General features: G+C 35.5%; 1 protein-coding gene across 8 annotated transcripts in view; it reads right to left on the bottom strand.

Moving 5' to 3' along the window:
• LPXN (leupaxin) overlaps positions 1–15,073 on the bottom strand; it is a 42,953-nt gene that overhangs the window by 21,308 nt on the left and 6,572 nt on the right. For 4 of the 8 annotated variants that reach the window (XM_079930063.1, XM_079930065.1, XM_079930064.1 and 1 more), the window contains 2 exons: positions 12,147–12,304; positions 6,654–6,700 (listed from right to left, as the gene is read on the bottom strand). In XM_079930063.1, the coding sequence (XP_079786189.1) occupies positions 6,654–6,700; positions 12,147–12,304 (205 nt within the window). The remainder of the gene's footprint in view (positions 1–6,653; positions 6,701–12,146; positions 12,305–15,073) is intronic. The other 4 variants (XM_079930070.1, XM_079930068.1, XM_079930067.1 and 1 more) reach the window with 1 other exon arrangement.

The following is a 15,073-nucleotide window of genomic DNA, read 5'->3' as shown; positions in this document are numbered from 1 at the left end:
GCTGGGCCCGTGAGCCATGGCCGCTGAGCCTGCGTGTCTGGAGCCTGTGCTCTGCAGCAGGAGAGGCCACAACAGTGAGAGGCCCGTGTACTGCAAAAAATAATAATAAAATAAAATAAAATAAAATTATAAAGTATATCTTCTTTCAGTTACTGTCAAGTGAAAGACAAAAAATAAATATATAATATACATACTATATATTTATATGTTTAATATATATTTATATAACATATAATAACATTTATATAATATATAAAATACATAAAAATAAATAAATACAGAGAAGACATTGGTCCATGGGCCCCAGAAACAGTAAACAGATTTTTATTCAAATACCTGCATAATCATTAGTAAAATGAACCACATGTGAGGACACAAAATAGAGTCTAATAAATTCTAAGAAGTAAATCATACAGACCATATTCTATCTACTTAAGTAAAAATAAAGTAATTCTAAGTAATTCTTGGGAGAAATAAAAAATTAACAATTTTCAAACTATTTAGAAATAGCTATAAAATCACACATGCTCTTCAGAGTTGAAAGCAAAATGTTATTGAAAGGAAAAATATAAATAGACTTAGGTGCAATATTGAAAAATAAAAAAAACCAGAAGCAAATGAAACATCCAACCCAAGACTCGCAAAAAATAAAAAATAAAATAATAATTAAACAGAAGGAATAAAAGCATAAATCAATTAAACAGAAAACAAGCCAAAAAAACTAACAGCTTTTTGGGAGCGTTGTATAAATTACCAAGTACATAATAAAATATGGAAAAATCACCCAATAGGTTCAATGAATATCTCAGAAACTTGGTACTAAAACCAAAGACAGAATGGTGTACGTGTGTGTGTGTGGTAGTGTGCACACCAGTCATCCAAGAATGGTTCAACATTACAAAAAGGATTATTATAATTCACTATACTAACAGAGAAAGAGAAAATCTTTATAAACACATTGAGACGTACTGAAAAGCAATTGAAAACAAATTTAACCACCATTCCTGTTGCTGAAGATCGAGGAGAAGAAGAATTCCATAACCTGACAAAATATGTCTATAAAAATCTATAACAAGCCTCATATTTAATAGTCAAATACTAAACACATTTCTAATTAAGGGAAGAGGAGGACAAGGCTCCTACTGTCATTGCTAGTCTCCAATATTATTCCAGAGTGCATTAGCAAATGCATTTGAAAGTAAAAATAAGAGTTTTATATATTTTAAAGAAAAATGTAAAGCACTCTCACTCTTTTTAAATATATAATAATATTCCTAGAAAATGAGAGATAAATGATATAACAACTATTATAATGAATTTTTAAAAATCAGGATGGCTACAAGATACAAGAATAAAATGAAATAATTAGTGTCTTTCCTATAGACCAGGGGTAACTGATTTGAAAATCCAATGAGGAGAAAAATGTGTTCACAATACTAAGAAAAAAATATATCAAGTATTAAAGAATAAATCTAACAAGAAATGTGTAAGATTTCTATGAAGAAAAATCACTAAAAAGAAGACCTACCTAAATAAAGATGCATAATATGATGTCAGTTTCTCCCAATTAAACTATAAATTCAATGTAATCCATACAAAAATTATAACCAAATTATTCAAGTTCATAGGCTGATGCTAAAATTCAATACAAGCGAGAACACTCAAGGCAATTTTGAAGGAAAAAAAAACCAAACAAACAGGGATAACTTGTCCCAGTAGATGCGGTATCCTATAGAGTGATAATAATTTAATTTGTGTGATGTTGGTAAAGAAACAGACAAGTAGATCAAAAGTAGGGTAGACTAGAAAACCCAGAAACAGACTCTGGTACCTATGAGCACTTTGCATATGGTAAACATGGCATTTCAAATAATCAGAAACAGACTATTAGAATCAAGGTACATGATAACCTATTTGGAACACAATAAATTTAGATCCCAACACACTGTACACACAAATGTGTTTTTAATGAATTCAAGATATAAATGTTTAAACAAAAATACTAGAAGAAAATGGAGGATTTTTTAATAATTTGGAGTGATAAAGACTTTCCTAAGAAAGGCATAAAACTGAAGTGATGTCAAAAAAGAAAACATATTGATAAAGATAGTATTAAAAAATTTAACATGAATAAATATTTAAAACATAAACAATATTCAAATATTTAAAAGTTGATTAATCAATAGTAAAAATATAACCCAAGAGAAACCTGAGCTAAGGATTTTTTAAAAAGTAAGTTTCAGAAAAAGAAATTTGAATGTTTACTACATAAAAATATACTCAATCTCAATCTTTAATATGGAAATTAAATGGTGAGATACCATTTTTTCCCCATGAATCAAAGTTTTGAAAGATTGACAATATGCAGTGTTGGCAAAAGTCAGGGTTATATCTACACAGATATATTTACATATATTATAGGTAGCTACATAAATTATAAAACCCTTTGCAAGGCAGCATCTATCAATATTTCAAATGCATATACCCTTGGATGCAGCAATTTCACTTCTAAGACTCTATCCTACAGAAAAATTGGACATATCTATAAAGATATAAGTACGAGAACATTCCTTAAAACACAAAAACAGAATAGTTTTTATGAGCAAATTGAAACTAAACTAAATGAAAATACAGTCAAATAAATTATGGTCCACCCATGCTATAGAATAACCCTGCAGGTGCTAAAAAGAATGCCGACATAGAATTTTATGAACTAAGGAAGACTTCTAATTTATATTGTTAACTTAAAAAAGCAAGGCCCGGAACAGTATGAAAAATATCCTTCCATTTATGTAATTTTAAAAGCACAGATACATAAGTATGAATATGCATACACAAAGGTCTGTAAGAAGACATACCTACCGGCACAGTTACCTAAGGAGCTGGTAATTAGGTGGTGGGAGGAAAGACTCTACTGGAGGTGGTCTCACATCTTACCCTGTATATCTCACATTTCTTTGACTATTTTTTTTTTGGTGGTGCCAGTGTGGCTTGCGGGATCTTAGTTCCCCAACCAGGGATTGAACGCGGGCCCAGCAGCGAAAGCACAGAGTCCTAATCACTGGACCACCAGGGAAGTCCCGTCTTTGACTTTTTTTAAAGACTATTTTTTAGGGCAGTTTTAGGTTTACAGCAATATTAAGCAGAAGATACCTCTCTGACTTTTTATATATGTGAGTTTATAAAATAATTGTGTACATGAAGTTGTATTTTCAAAACAAAGGTCCTCTATACTAGAAAAGAAACAATGATGAAAACAGGTGAGGCGGTAGGGGTGGCAGATGGGGCATCAGCAGTACAATTCTCACGTGTATCTTAGTTATACACACATGCACACATTCATAAATAACGATTCCATAAACAACCTTCCATATACTACATTAATACAGTTACACTGTTGTGAGTCCTACTAAAATTATTTTTAAATATAAAATTAATATGTTAAATGTAGAACATTTTAAAACTGCAGAGGAATACAAAGAAAAAACTAAACCACACATAATCTTCCTTTTGAGAGGCAGTTAATTCTCTAGACATGCTGGCTTATACTTTTTTATTTTATTTTATTTATTTATTTATTTATTTCATTTTAACATCTTTATTGGAGTATAATTGCTTTACAATGGTATGTTAGTTTCAGCTTCACAACAAAATGAATCAGTTATATATATACATATGTTCCCATATCTCTTCCCGCTTGCGTCTCCCTCCCTCCCACCCTCCCTATCCCACCCCTCCAGGCGGTCACAAAGCACCAAGCTGATCTCCCTGTGCTATGCGGCTGCTTCCCACTAGCTATCTACCTTACATTTGGTAGTGTATATATGTCCATGCCTCTCTCTCGCTTTGTCACAGTTTACCCTTCCCCCTCCCCATACTGGCTTATACTTTTACACTCTTCTGTGATTGTGTATGATTTTAGAAAATTTGAATATTACTGTTTTTTTCATGTTTTAAAGTTAACATTTTTCCATATCCTTATGCACATTCTTATCTTTGCAAACGTAATAGTTAACATTTATTGAGTGTGTATACTACACCAGGCACTCTGTAAAGGGTTTTACACATGTTCTCTTTAAATCCTCATAAAAACCTTAAAGGTAAGTTTTATCACTCCCAGATGAAAAAACTGGGGCCTAGAGAAGTTAAAAACTTTGCTCTACCCAATACAGATGGCAAATAACAGAGTTTGGGCCTGCAGACTGTGAAGCTTGTGTTTTCTATCACTAAATTATCTTTTTAAATGATATATAAAGGCTATATAGTTTCCAAATGCATAATGTGTCATAATTTATTAACTCAATCACTTATTGTTAGACACCTAGATTGCTTCTGATTTGCACTGTTATAATCAACACTGCTACATAAATATTTGATATTTATTTCCATAGAGTACGCTCTGAGAAGTGGAATCACTGGGTTATATAGGTAACTGACTCTGGAATAATGTTTGCAATCAACATTAACCAAGAAGCTTAGCTAACAACCCACCAAACTTAGCACGCTTAGCATGCCATCAGCAACAACTTCATTACTCAGAGGTTTTAATAATACAAATACAAGAGATGCATTTAAAAAAATCCAGACTTCTCAAGTGAGGGGCTTCAATTTTTTTCCCCATTCATTCCTCTGCAATATTTTTATGAAGTCTCCCTCCCTATTCTTACCAAAATTCTTTCTGTTCATATAAAAGATACATTTCTAAATACTATCATATTGTTATATTCATGACTAGTATTTCAAGGTATTGGTACTTTTAAAGTTGAAACTAATGTTTGGTTAATTTAAGCAAGCCAGAGGAAATGCTGGAAACAATGCAGGAATCTTGTTTCTGTGGCTCATGCTTCATCTGTACACGTGAGCCTTGCTGGCTCTGAATTATACCAGCCTCGGGTTTGCATCAGTCCATTACATATTTACTAGGCCACCTGGATTTCATATCACTCTCCCACTCAGATCTACACAATAAGTATCACTCAGTAATGGTTAAGTACATCGATCAAGGTCCACTCAGGAAAATACAAACACTAGGAGTAAGAAGAAGGAAGTTAATCCAGAAATTTGATTACACAGGTGATGGGAGAGCTAAGAAGCAAACAGAAAAATTGAGGGAACCCAGAGATTAGCTACAGCAGGAAGCCATGAGGCCAAAGGGACAAAGCAAAGAGGCAAAGTTACCAGAGCCCAGGAGTCCAGGTTAACAGACATAAACTGGAACCACAGCAGGCCTGTTTTTCTCCAGCTGAAGCCATAAAAGTAGATATAACTGCTGACAGAGACACTGTGGAGAGAGAGATTGGGGGAGCAAAGGCCCTAAATTTCCCTGCCTTTCACCCTCCAGTCTCTCCACAGTGCCTCCCATTGGTTGAAACCAGTAAAAGCCTACAGACCCTGGAGCCTGGAAAACCCAACCTGCAGGGTTCAGCTCCCCTGGAGTACAGAGCAGAGCAAGAGAAGAGGGAGAAAGGGGTCTGATGGGAAATAGATCACAGATTTGTACCACAGAGGAGGGGGTGTCAATAAGTTACCATTGGCATGCCATCAACTGATCACAATGCCAGATACACAGGAAAATGGCTGTTGGTTGGGCTGGTTCTCATCGTATACGTTCCTGTGTTTATTAGTATTTCCATTAAAGTCTTGGTTTTCTCAATTAAAAAAAAATCAATATTAACTGAGAGCCTATTTTGTACCAGGTACTGTTTTATTGTTGTTGTTGTTTTGCTTTGTTTTCATTTTTTTACAAGAGGGAGAGACAGGAAGGCCTATGAGACAGGCCCACCAGGCAGCTTCCTAGAACTGGAATAAGCTGGCATACGTATTAGTAAACTGGCTTCACTCCCATCAAAGTAGAAAGTGACTTAAAGTGAGGAGTTGTAAAAAGACTTCAAAAGATAGCACAGGTCCTTCCCTTATTTTTACACCGTGTGTGCACTATTGGTTGCAATTCTGAAACCAAGTAATATGTGGTGTAGTACTCTTCACCAAGCATGGACCTTTACTATCTACATTTTCAACCCTTTGTTTCCCAGAATGCTGTCTCACTTTTGTTAAAAAATTGCAAGCTATAACTGAAGAGAGACAGGAAAAGTGGCCTTTTAATTTTTTTAGACTGTCAATTCTGCCTTGGCCAGAAGAGATAATTTAGTAAGTGGATCTGTTTCAATATGTAACTTTTATTAAAAGGAAATCCCTCCATCACTAAATACATTTTGAGCAAATATGGAAAGAAGTATATATTCATTAATCTTCCATGGAGACACACTGTTTTAGTGCAGCCCTGATCCTAGGTCTGATTTTGTCGGCATCCTGCTGAAATTTCTTTAGGTGTTTTCTCTTTTGTGAACTGAAGCATGATATCTGAAATGGCTGGGCCAAAACGTCTGTGGTGACTTGGACTATTTACACTTTTTCAGGTGGTAAAGGAAATAGCAGAGCCCACCAGGCTGGACAACCCATCTAAAAGCCAGGCTCCTTGAGAAAGTGCCAGGTCAGCTGGGCAGAAATCCACCTCCGCTCACAGATCATGGAAAGAGGGGGAGGGTAGTAGGAATTCTAATAATAAACACCTACAAAGCAAATTATGGTCCAAACACAGGTGATAACAATTATCTAATAAATTTAATTTTTTAAATATTTAATTTAAAAAATACCTGTGGACATGGGGCTCCTGGATTTTGGTAGCATACACGAGCTGCACCTAAGACATATAAGTGAAAGAGAAGAAAGAATGAATTTCTGTTGGATGCTGGATAAACAACAAGGTCCTACTGTATAGCACAGAGAACTATATTCAATACCCTGTGATACTAACACACCACTGTAAAGCAATTATACTCCAATAAAGATGTTAAAAAAAATATACTGTGGGGCTTCCCTGGTGGCGCAGTGGTTGAGAGTCTGCCTGCCGATGCAGGGGACATGGGTTCGTGCCCCGGTCCGGGAAGATCCCACATGTCGTGGAGCAGCTAGGCCCGTGAGCCATGGCCGCTAGGTCTGCGCGTCCGGAGCAACGGGAGAGGCCACAACAGTGAGAGGCCCGCGTACCACAAAAAAAATAAATAAATAAATAAATAAATAAATATATATACTGTGATAAACCATAATGGAAAAGAATACAAAAAAGAATACGTATATATATGTATAACTGAATCACTTTGCTGTACAGCAGAAATTAACACAACATTGTAAATCAACTATACCTCAATAAAATAATTCTTTAAATAAAAAAAAAATGTTGGTACTTATCTACACCCAGAGTTAGAAGATGTTTTTAGCTTCTAAAGGGGACGATAACTAGCCTATCTCTGAAATCTCCTTTCACAAGGCAGAGGAGTACCAGTCATCCCACAGAGAAAGGTCAAATTCTAAGCACAGTAGCTGGCATGTGAACAAATACGGTGTCCCCCTCCTTGCCCTAAAAGCACTGACATAGAGAAGTCATGGTACTTAGAAAAGAACCATAAAACAAACAAAATGAGTCAGAGCAAAGCCCCTTTAACTAGACAGGATGGTGTCTAGGGGAAGACTATAACACAATTAAGTTTAACATACCAGAAGAAATAATGAGTGACTCTAAAGGGTAGTTGGCCAGTAGTTTATTTCACGAACAAATATTTATTGAGTGCCTGTCATGTGCCAGGGCTGGGGATGCAGGAGTCAACAAACAAAACAAAACAAAGGAACAGAAATGGTTCCTGAGCCTTACATTATGGTGGTGAGAAACATAATAAATTAATATAAAAAAATAATAAAAATTAATGAAGGGTAGGAGATAAGAAATGGGGGAGGGATGGCATTTATAAATATATTGGTTGGGGAAGGACTCACTGAGAAAGGGGCACTTGGACAAGGGCTTATAGGGGGTGAGGGAAGCATGCAGATATCAAGGGTAACATGATCCAGATAGACAGCACCCTGCAGCATCTATGGAACAGATAGGAGGCGAGTGAACCAGTGAGATAGGGGCAAAGAGTATAAGGGGCCAAGTCATGCAAGTAGGGTGACCATATAATTCATTATTCAAACTGGGACACCTGTGAGAGTGAAAGAGGGGACTAAAAAATAATTAATATTACATTAATTTTTTTAAATATGTATTTATGGACCAAAAATTTTATTTTATTATATTGGTGAACCAATAAACTAATTCTATTCAAAATAAAATTTTCTAGAATATTTTTAAATGACACACAGCTATGAACATGAAAGCCAAAAAATTTTAAACCTTTCATATTGATTATTGAAACATTTAAAAATAGCATAAGTAAATAATTATTCTTGAGATATAGATATATTTATATATACCTTAATTGGCTACTTAGCCATTGTTGCCTTTAACATTGTGATGTGAAAATTTTTCTGAAAAATGTCTTTCTTTTCAATATGATCTTATTTATTTTTATATTTTTTATAAAATTGCAATCCTCTACAAAGCTTCATTTTATGGTTAGTATATTTGAAATTGTTAACACTGCTTCTCCATAGCCCATAATAGTTTCAACTGAGAAAATACTCTCTCTCCAGATGCTGATGAACCTATAAGTTCAGAGCAGATTCTGCTAAATGGAAGATACTCTGAATTCTATTTTTTATATTAAAATGTGTAATTATTTCAGCTCCAATATTTTCACATGTGCTGTATTTCTGCCTCCATTCGGCCCACCTTTCTTCAATAATATTTTTACAGGACAGAGCTCTTAACTTGTCTCTATTTGTGATGCCTTTTAACACTTCATCAAATGTAGATACTGCAAAATCACAGGCCTTTACAATTTCATCCCATTCTGGTGGGAATATAAATTTATCCAATTAAGATCAGGAGGTCCATCAAAGTCAAGATGTTTCCAAAGCACGATTTTCAAGTTAGGTAATTAAACCATTTGAACTCTCATCTTTTGATTTGTTGAATTCCTCCCAGGCTTTTGTAGGGAGAAATGTGAGCTTCTTCCTTTCTGTAAGCTTTGTTTCACATAATTGCAACTTGTTAAAAACTTCAAAAGCTGACTTTTCATGCTACATTCATTGAATAATTTGATTAAATATTTCCAACTGATTTTGCACATAATGTGGCCTAAATTTAGGCTGCTTTACAAAGTGGTTTTTCAAAGGCTCAGGCTCACAGGCAATGAAGAGAGAAAATACATACAACCACACTAATATATTTTTACATTCAACAAGAGCTTCTGTCACAAAAGTTTTGTAGATGAGCTATATATATACTCTGATTGTGTACAAATATACATACATATATAATTTGTAAATTTTAACAATTGCAGTTTCTATCTTGATTGGTGGGATACTAAAGCTTATTTGGATGCAGTCATGAATTTTGTGCATATCACAACCAATTCCAAGTACATATCTGCTCCATAGGCTTTTAAGTATGTAAGAACATTGATTTTACCACTCTGCTCTGCTCCACCAAAATCTGTATTAGTATTATCACCCGCCCAAAACAACATTTTATCTCCATTCTTGAACTTTTCAACTAAATTTACAATGGCATTAACAATCTCATTTTAGACAAAAGAATGAACTTCTAAATATTTTGCTTTGATTCTTTGAATTGGATGTAAAAATTAAACCATTTTGAAATTAAATTTTCTAATTGAGGTCTCTAATTGATTTAATCTGGTATTATTATTATTATTTTTAATCTGGTATTATTTGATGGCTTGCAAAGGGAATCAATTAATTAATCATCACTAATTCACTTTACTTACAAGCACAAGAAAACTTGGAATTGAAAATGAGCAAATTTAATTTAGAAGAGTAATTTGATCCAAATGGAAAGGTGTGCTTTTCAATGACATGTAAACATACCTCCTGCAGCTTCACATATTGAATTATCATCTGCTGGCCCATTCTTCTTAAATTAGACATTAATTTTTGAAGTAGATCCTGATGCTTCTTCCCCATAGTTGTGTCTGTGGTTTTCAAATGGACAGTGATAATTCTATTCCCCCCACAGTGGATGGTAAACGTTAACAAATACTTAGATTACACATCCATTGTCAACTTTATTTTATTTTATTATTTTTTTTAATTTGGTTGCTCTGGGTCTTAGTTGCGGCAGATGGGCTCCTGAGTTGCAGCACGCGAGCTCTTAGTTGCGGCATGCATGTGGGATCTAGTTCCCTGACCAGGGGTCGAACCCAGGCCCCCTGCATTGGGAGTGCAGAGTCTAAACTACTGCACCACCAGGGAAGTCCCATCATCAAGTTTCTTGAGACAATTAAACGTGCAGTTTTGGTTTTGGTTTGAGCCAAGTTTCTTGAGACAATTAAACGTGCAGTTTTGGTTTTGGTTTGGTTTGGTTTTTGGTTTGGTTTGTTGCAAAATTTAAAAGCATTACCAAATAATAAAACTAACAGTTATAGCTTTAATATACAATTAGTGACAAAACTGATTTAACAAGAACATTTAGATTATACTGTACTCTATGGCAAGAATGCTCAGCCTCTATTTCCCAGACACAACTTCTATGACCTTAAGTCACAATTTCCCATATTTCTTTCTGACCCTGAAGAGGCTCCCTGCATCTCACAGACCACCACATGGACCACAGCACAGCATGAGTGGTGCTATACCAAGTGGCCATCAGGGGAAAAAAAAAAACCTCAAGGTTTTTCCTGCCACCACCTGAGACCAGAGGAGTTAGCTGCCCCTGACGGCTGTGCTTGAACTCAACGGCCAGCACCTTGCGTATTATCCTTCAAAGGGAGCTGTCAGTTACATTTTGTCTTCTCAAGATCAGGAAATGAGAGACAAGTGGTCATTAGTCTTTTAGATCCAGCTACAATAAAATAAGAACTCTGTTCACTGCCCGTGTGTTTTATATGCTACTACAGGAGACTGTGAGAGAAGCCAGAAGAACCAAATGGAGGTCTAGTAATCCACGCTGGTTTACTTTAATGCAAATACTAATTTTAAAGATTTCACACACACAAAAAATGGAAAATCTGGGGTAAAAGGTAAAGTCAGTAACAGGATGTCAAGAAAATAAGCATAAACCCAGGCTCCTCCAAGGGAACCAAGACGTAGGTCACCCCATAAAGTCAGTGTAAAGACTGTGGCTTTTATTCCAAATGAGATGAGAATTCATCTTGGGGTTCTGAGTAGAAGAATAAGATGATCTGATTTAAGTTTTACAGGATTATCCTGGCTGCTTTTTGGAGAATAAATTGCAGGGGGGCGGTCAGGATAGGGGATCAGTTAGGGATCTATGGCTATAATCTCACGGTGAGAACGAAGACAATAGCTCCCTAGTAGAGAGATAAATGTGTGTCCTTAAAACCGTATGTATGTAGCTGGAAGGAAGAACAGTTAAAATGGAAACCTACCCATAGGCTCAAATTTCAAGTCTGTGCTACTAGTGATTTCCTTTAGTGTACAAGGATGAATCAGAATATCATAGTTGAGAAACACCAGCTATGAAGAGCACCTACTTAATTCCTCTTACACTAATCCATTCTCATCAAGTAACCTTCTAATCATAAAGTAGATGCATGTAGACTTATCCATAGGAAGGGAATACATATATCAGCAAATACTAGTATCTGTTCTACTTGATAGTTTAAACTCTAACCAGAAATTAATAAATTGGATTTCTGGGGGGGTTTTATACATAATCTTTTATAAGTTTAGTTTGTTTGTGATGGTTCCCTAGAGCTTCGTCATCTCTAGATATACTAATTGAATTTCTTAATATATTCAGCAGAAAATAAGAGCTGGAAAGTGGGTATCCTAAAAAATCCTGAGAAGATCTGGCTGAGCTGCTGCCTGGCCTTGCCCAGGTGACCTCTGGCCTTACTGAGTGCCAGTCCAGTCAAACTGCAACATGCATCTCTGATACCCAGATGGTGATATCAGAATATCCCAAGTGAATTAAGGAATACTCTGCCTGTTACCAGGCCCTCAGGAAAAAAAAAAAAAGTTCTCAAAGGTTTATTCTTTTATGATGATTTTTCTCCATTCTCCTCTTCTTTCTGAAAACCACCACCTTTAACTTATCATTGAGTAATTCTTCTCTCTTTCTTGGATATATGATTTTCCTTTTGCATCATTTTATGTAAGATACAGTTAATTTCCAGAAATGCACTCAAATATCTATATTCAAGGTACTCCAATAAATGAAAAGTTACCGGAAAGGGACTTGAGTCATCCGGAATGGAAGGGGCACTTGAGGTCTCAGCATGGTTACTCTCCTTTCTGGAATGCTGATCCAGGGGAGGAGAAGCTGTGTTGGAGTATTCATCACTCTCCTGGAGGGTGGAGTATTCCAGTTCCTCCAACAAGGCATCTATATCAAAAGATACAAGGGAATCATGACATAGAATATGTACGTTTTCTGGAAAAATTATCCTCTTAAATAGCCCCACTGTGCCTCCATTCATCTCCCTCTTCTCTTGGGTCTTAAGAGAAGGCTAAATTCAAACATCCTCCCTTACTCCTTATTTGACTTCAAGAATATGGTCTATTCTACCAGGAGATGTTTAATGCCCTCTGCATACTGTAGCCTGCTTCTTATTTCCTATGGTTGCATTCAATTTCATAGTCTTATTGTACAATTTGACTTTTTATATTGCAGCATATTCATTTTTATCATTTATTTAGAGTGGATCACCCATGAAGATCTCCAATTAGAAAAATGTAAATGCTACATATTTTTTCCCAATTGAAAAATATATGCAATTACATTACAGTTTTCCAAAACATACCTGTACAGTAAAACTTATTCTTAATCCTGATAATTTTTTTTCTTATATCCCAGCACATAACAAAATTCTCCAAGCAAAGTATAAGTATTCTGTCATTTAAGGTGTGGGGAAAAAAAGGGATTAGAGGGGAAACAGATGTTGCAAAGTCAAGCAAGATGCTGCAATCCAAACAGCTGAGATTTGTTTCTCTCGTAGTTTTCTTGGGAAAAACCAATGGACTTTATTGTATGAGTATTACACTGTTACCTTTCTGTTTTGAGGAAATTAATATTAATAATAAAATTAACACAGGACAGGCATTGTGCTCAGGACTGTATATACTTCTTATATATTTAATTATATATTTATATATTTAGTCATCCTCATGCTTTGAGGCAAGTGATAGCATTGTCCTTATTTTGTAGATTAAGAAAGAGACAAATACCTTGTTTAAGGCCACACTGCTACTGAGTGCAGAACCCGGCTTATCCTGGGCTACCTGATCCCTGGCCCCTGCAAGTCAAAACTTCCAGACCCCATTCCCATGTGGATTCTCTGGATCATCTTGGCACGACACTTTCCTTTCTGAAGCTGTCTCCTCGTCTACATAATAAAGCAGTTGTATCACAACAGTATTTTTTTAAATTGCGGATCGAGACCCACTAGTAGATCTCCAGTGGATATCTTACCACAGATTGCAGTTTTTCAACTTTGCAAAACACTGGATTATATTATTTCTAAGAATCTGCCTAGCTCTAAAGTCTTCAGCTGAGGAAAATGAACTTTACAGGTCATTAAAAAAAAGATTTTATTTCAGATATTCGGGGATGGGTATTTCTTAATGGCATAAGAAAAGATCTAAACATTTCTTACAAATGAAATCCTCTACAGATCTTTCTCAAGAATCTAGCTCACAAATATAATGAATTTTATGCACCATTTTAGAGATAAGCAAACTGAGCTAAACTCTTCAGGGCAAATGATCCTTCAACAAATAAACTGTAATGGAAAAGAAGAGATAGAGGGGGAACCAATAGGTTAAAAGAGACATAAGAGACTTACAACCGATTTCAATGTATGATTCTTAAATAAACAAGCAAAATCCAAACAAAGAAAGAAACAATTAGTAATACTGAACAGTGACTGAAAATTCAATAAGTAGTAAGTACTGTTAACTTATTTTAGTTGTGATAGGATATTTGATAATATTAAGTAATTTCTGTTAATATTTTGGGTGTGATAATGGTATTTCATGACATTAAGAAATTACTATTAAGGATATTATGGATATGATAATGGTATTATGGTTATTTGTATAAATGTGTATATATATATATTTATGCTGAAATATTTACATATGAAATGATACAATGTGTGAAATCACTTTAAAATAATCTAGGAATGGAAGGCATGGGTGGATGTATACATGAAATAAGATTAACCAAGAGTTGATAATTGTTTAAGGTGATTGATGGGTACATCAGATCTCTTTAACTATTTTCTTTCCTTCTGTAAATTTTAAAATTCTCTATAATAAAAGGTTTTTAAAAAGAAGAGAAAAGAAAAGAAAAAGTAAGGTAGAAATAGAAAGTAAAACTTTTTCTCTCAGGACTTTACTAGCCAAACTGAATGCCAAATCTCTGAGTTCCAAATTTTTATTCTATAGCCCTTTATTAAGATATAGCTTCTTTCTTTTCTATTTCTTAAGCTTTGCTCCAAACAGAAGTCATGGTTCCTCTTGGATTCAAAATAAAAAATTGGGACTTCCCTGGTGGCGCAGCAGATAAGAATCTGCCTGCCAATGCAGGAGACACGGGTTCGATCCCTAGTCCAGGAAGATCCCACATGCCGCGGAGCAACTAAGCCTGTGCACCACAACTACTGAGCCTGCGTGCCTAGAGCCCACGCACCGCAACTAAGAGTAGCCCCCTCTAGCCACAACCAGAGAAAGCCTGAGCACAGCAACGAAGACCCAACGCAGCCAAAAATGAATAAAATTTAATCTTAAAAAAAAAAAAAAGGCATTTACAATAAAGATGAGGGGAGAGGGAAGACCCTCTGCAAGAGAAGCAAACAATACCATTAGGAGTAGAAGGTTACCCTTAGAAGCGCCAGCTAACCAGAGTTACTAAAACTCCTTTCTGGGTCATGAGTTAACAGGCCTTTCTCTTCCTGTTTCCTATGAGTGTACATATCACCAACACCCCGAGATTATCTCCCTTTTGGCCAGATGCTGTGATTTGAAGATGCCTAATTTCAGCATGACAAATATGGGATTACTGGTGCAGGGTAGGGGGTATCAGACTGAACACGCTGCAGTCCATTTTCATAGCGCCTCATCTGTGGAAGTCAAACAGTGTCAACATTCACAG

Source organism: Stenella coeruleoalba (assembly GCF_951394435.1).
Source record: "Stenella coeruleoalba genome assembly, chromosome: 8".
Lineage (NCBI taxonomy): Eukaryota > Metazoa > Chordata > Mammalia > Artiodactyla > Delphinidae > Stenella > Stenella coeruleoalba.
Note: the sequence above shows the minus strand (reverse complement) of the source record. Positions and strands in the feature narration are given on the sequence as shown.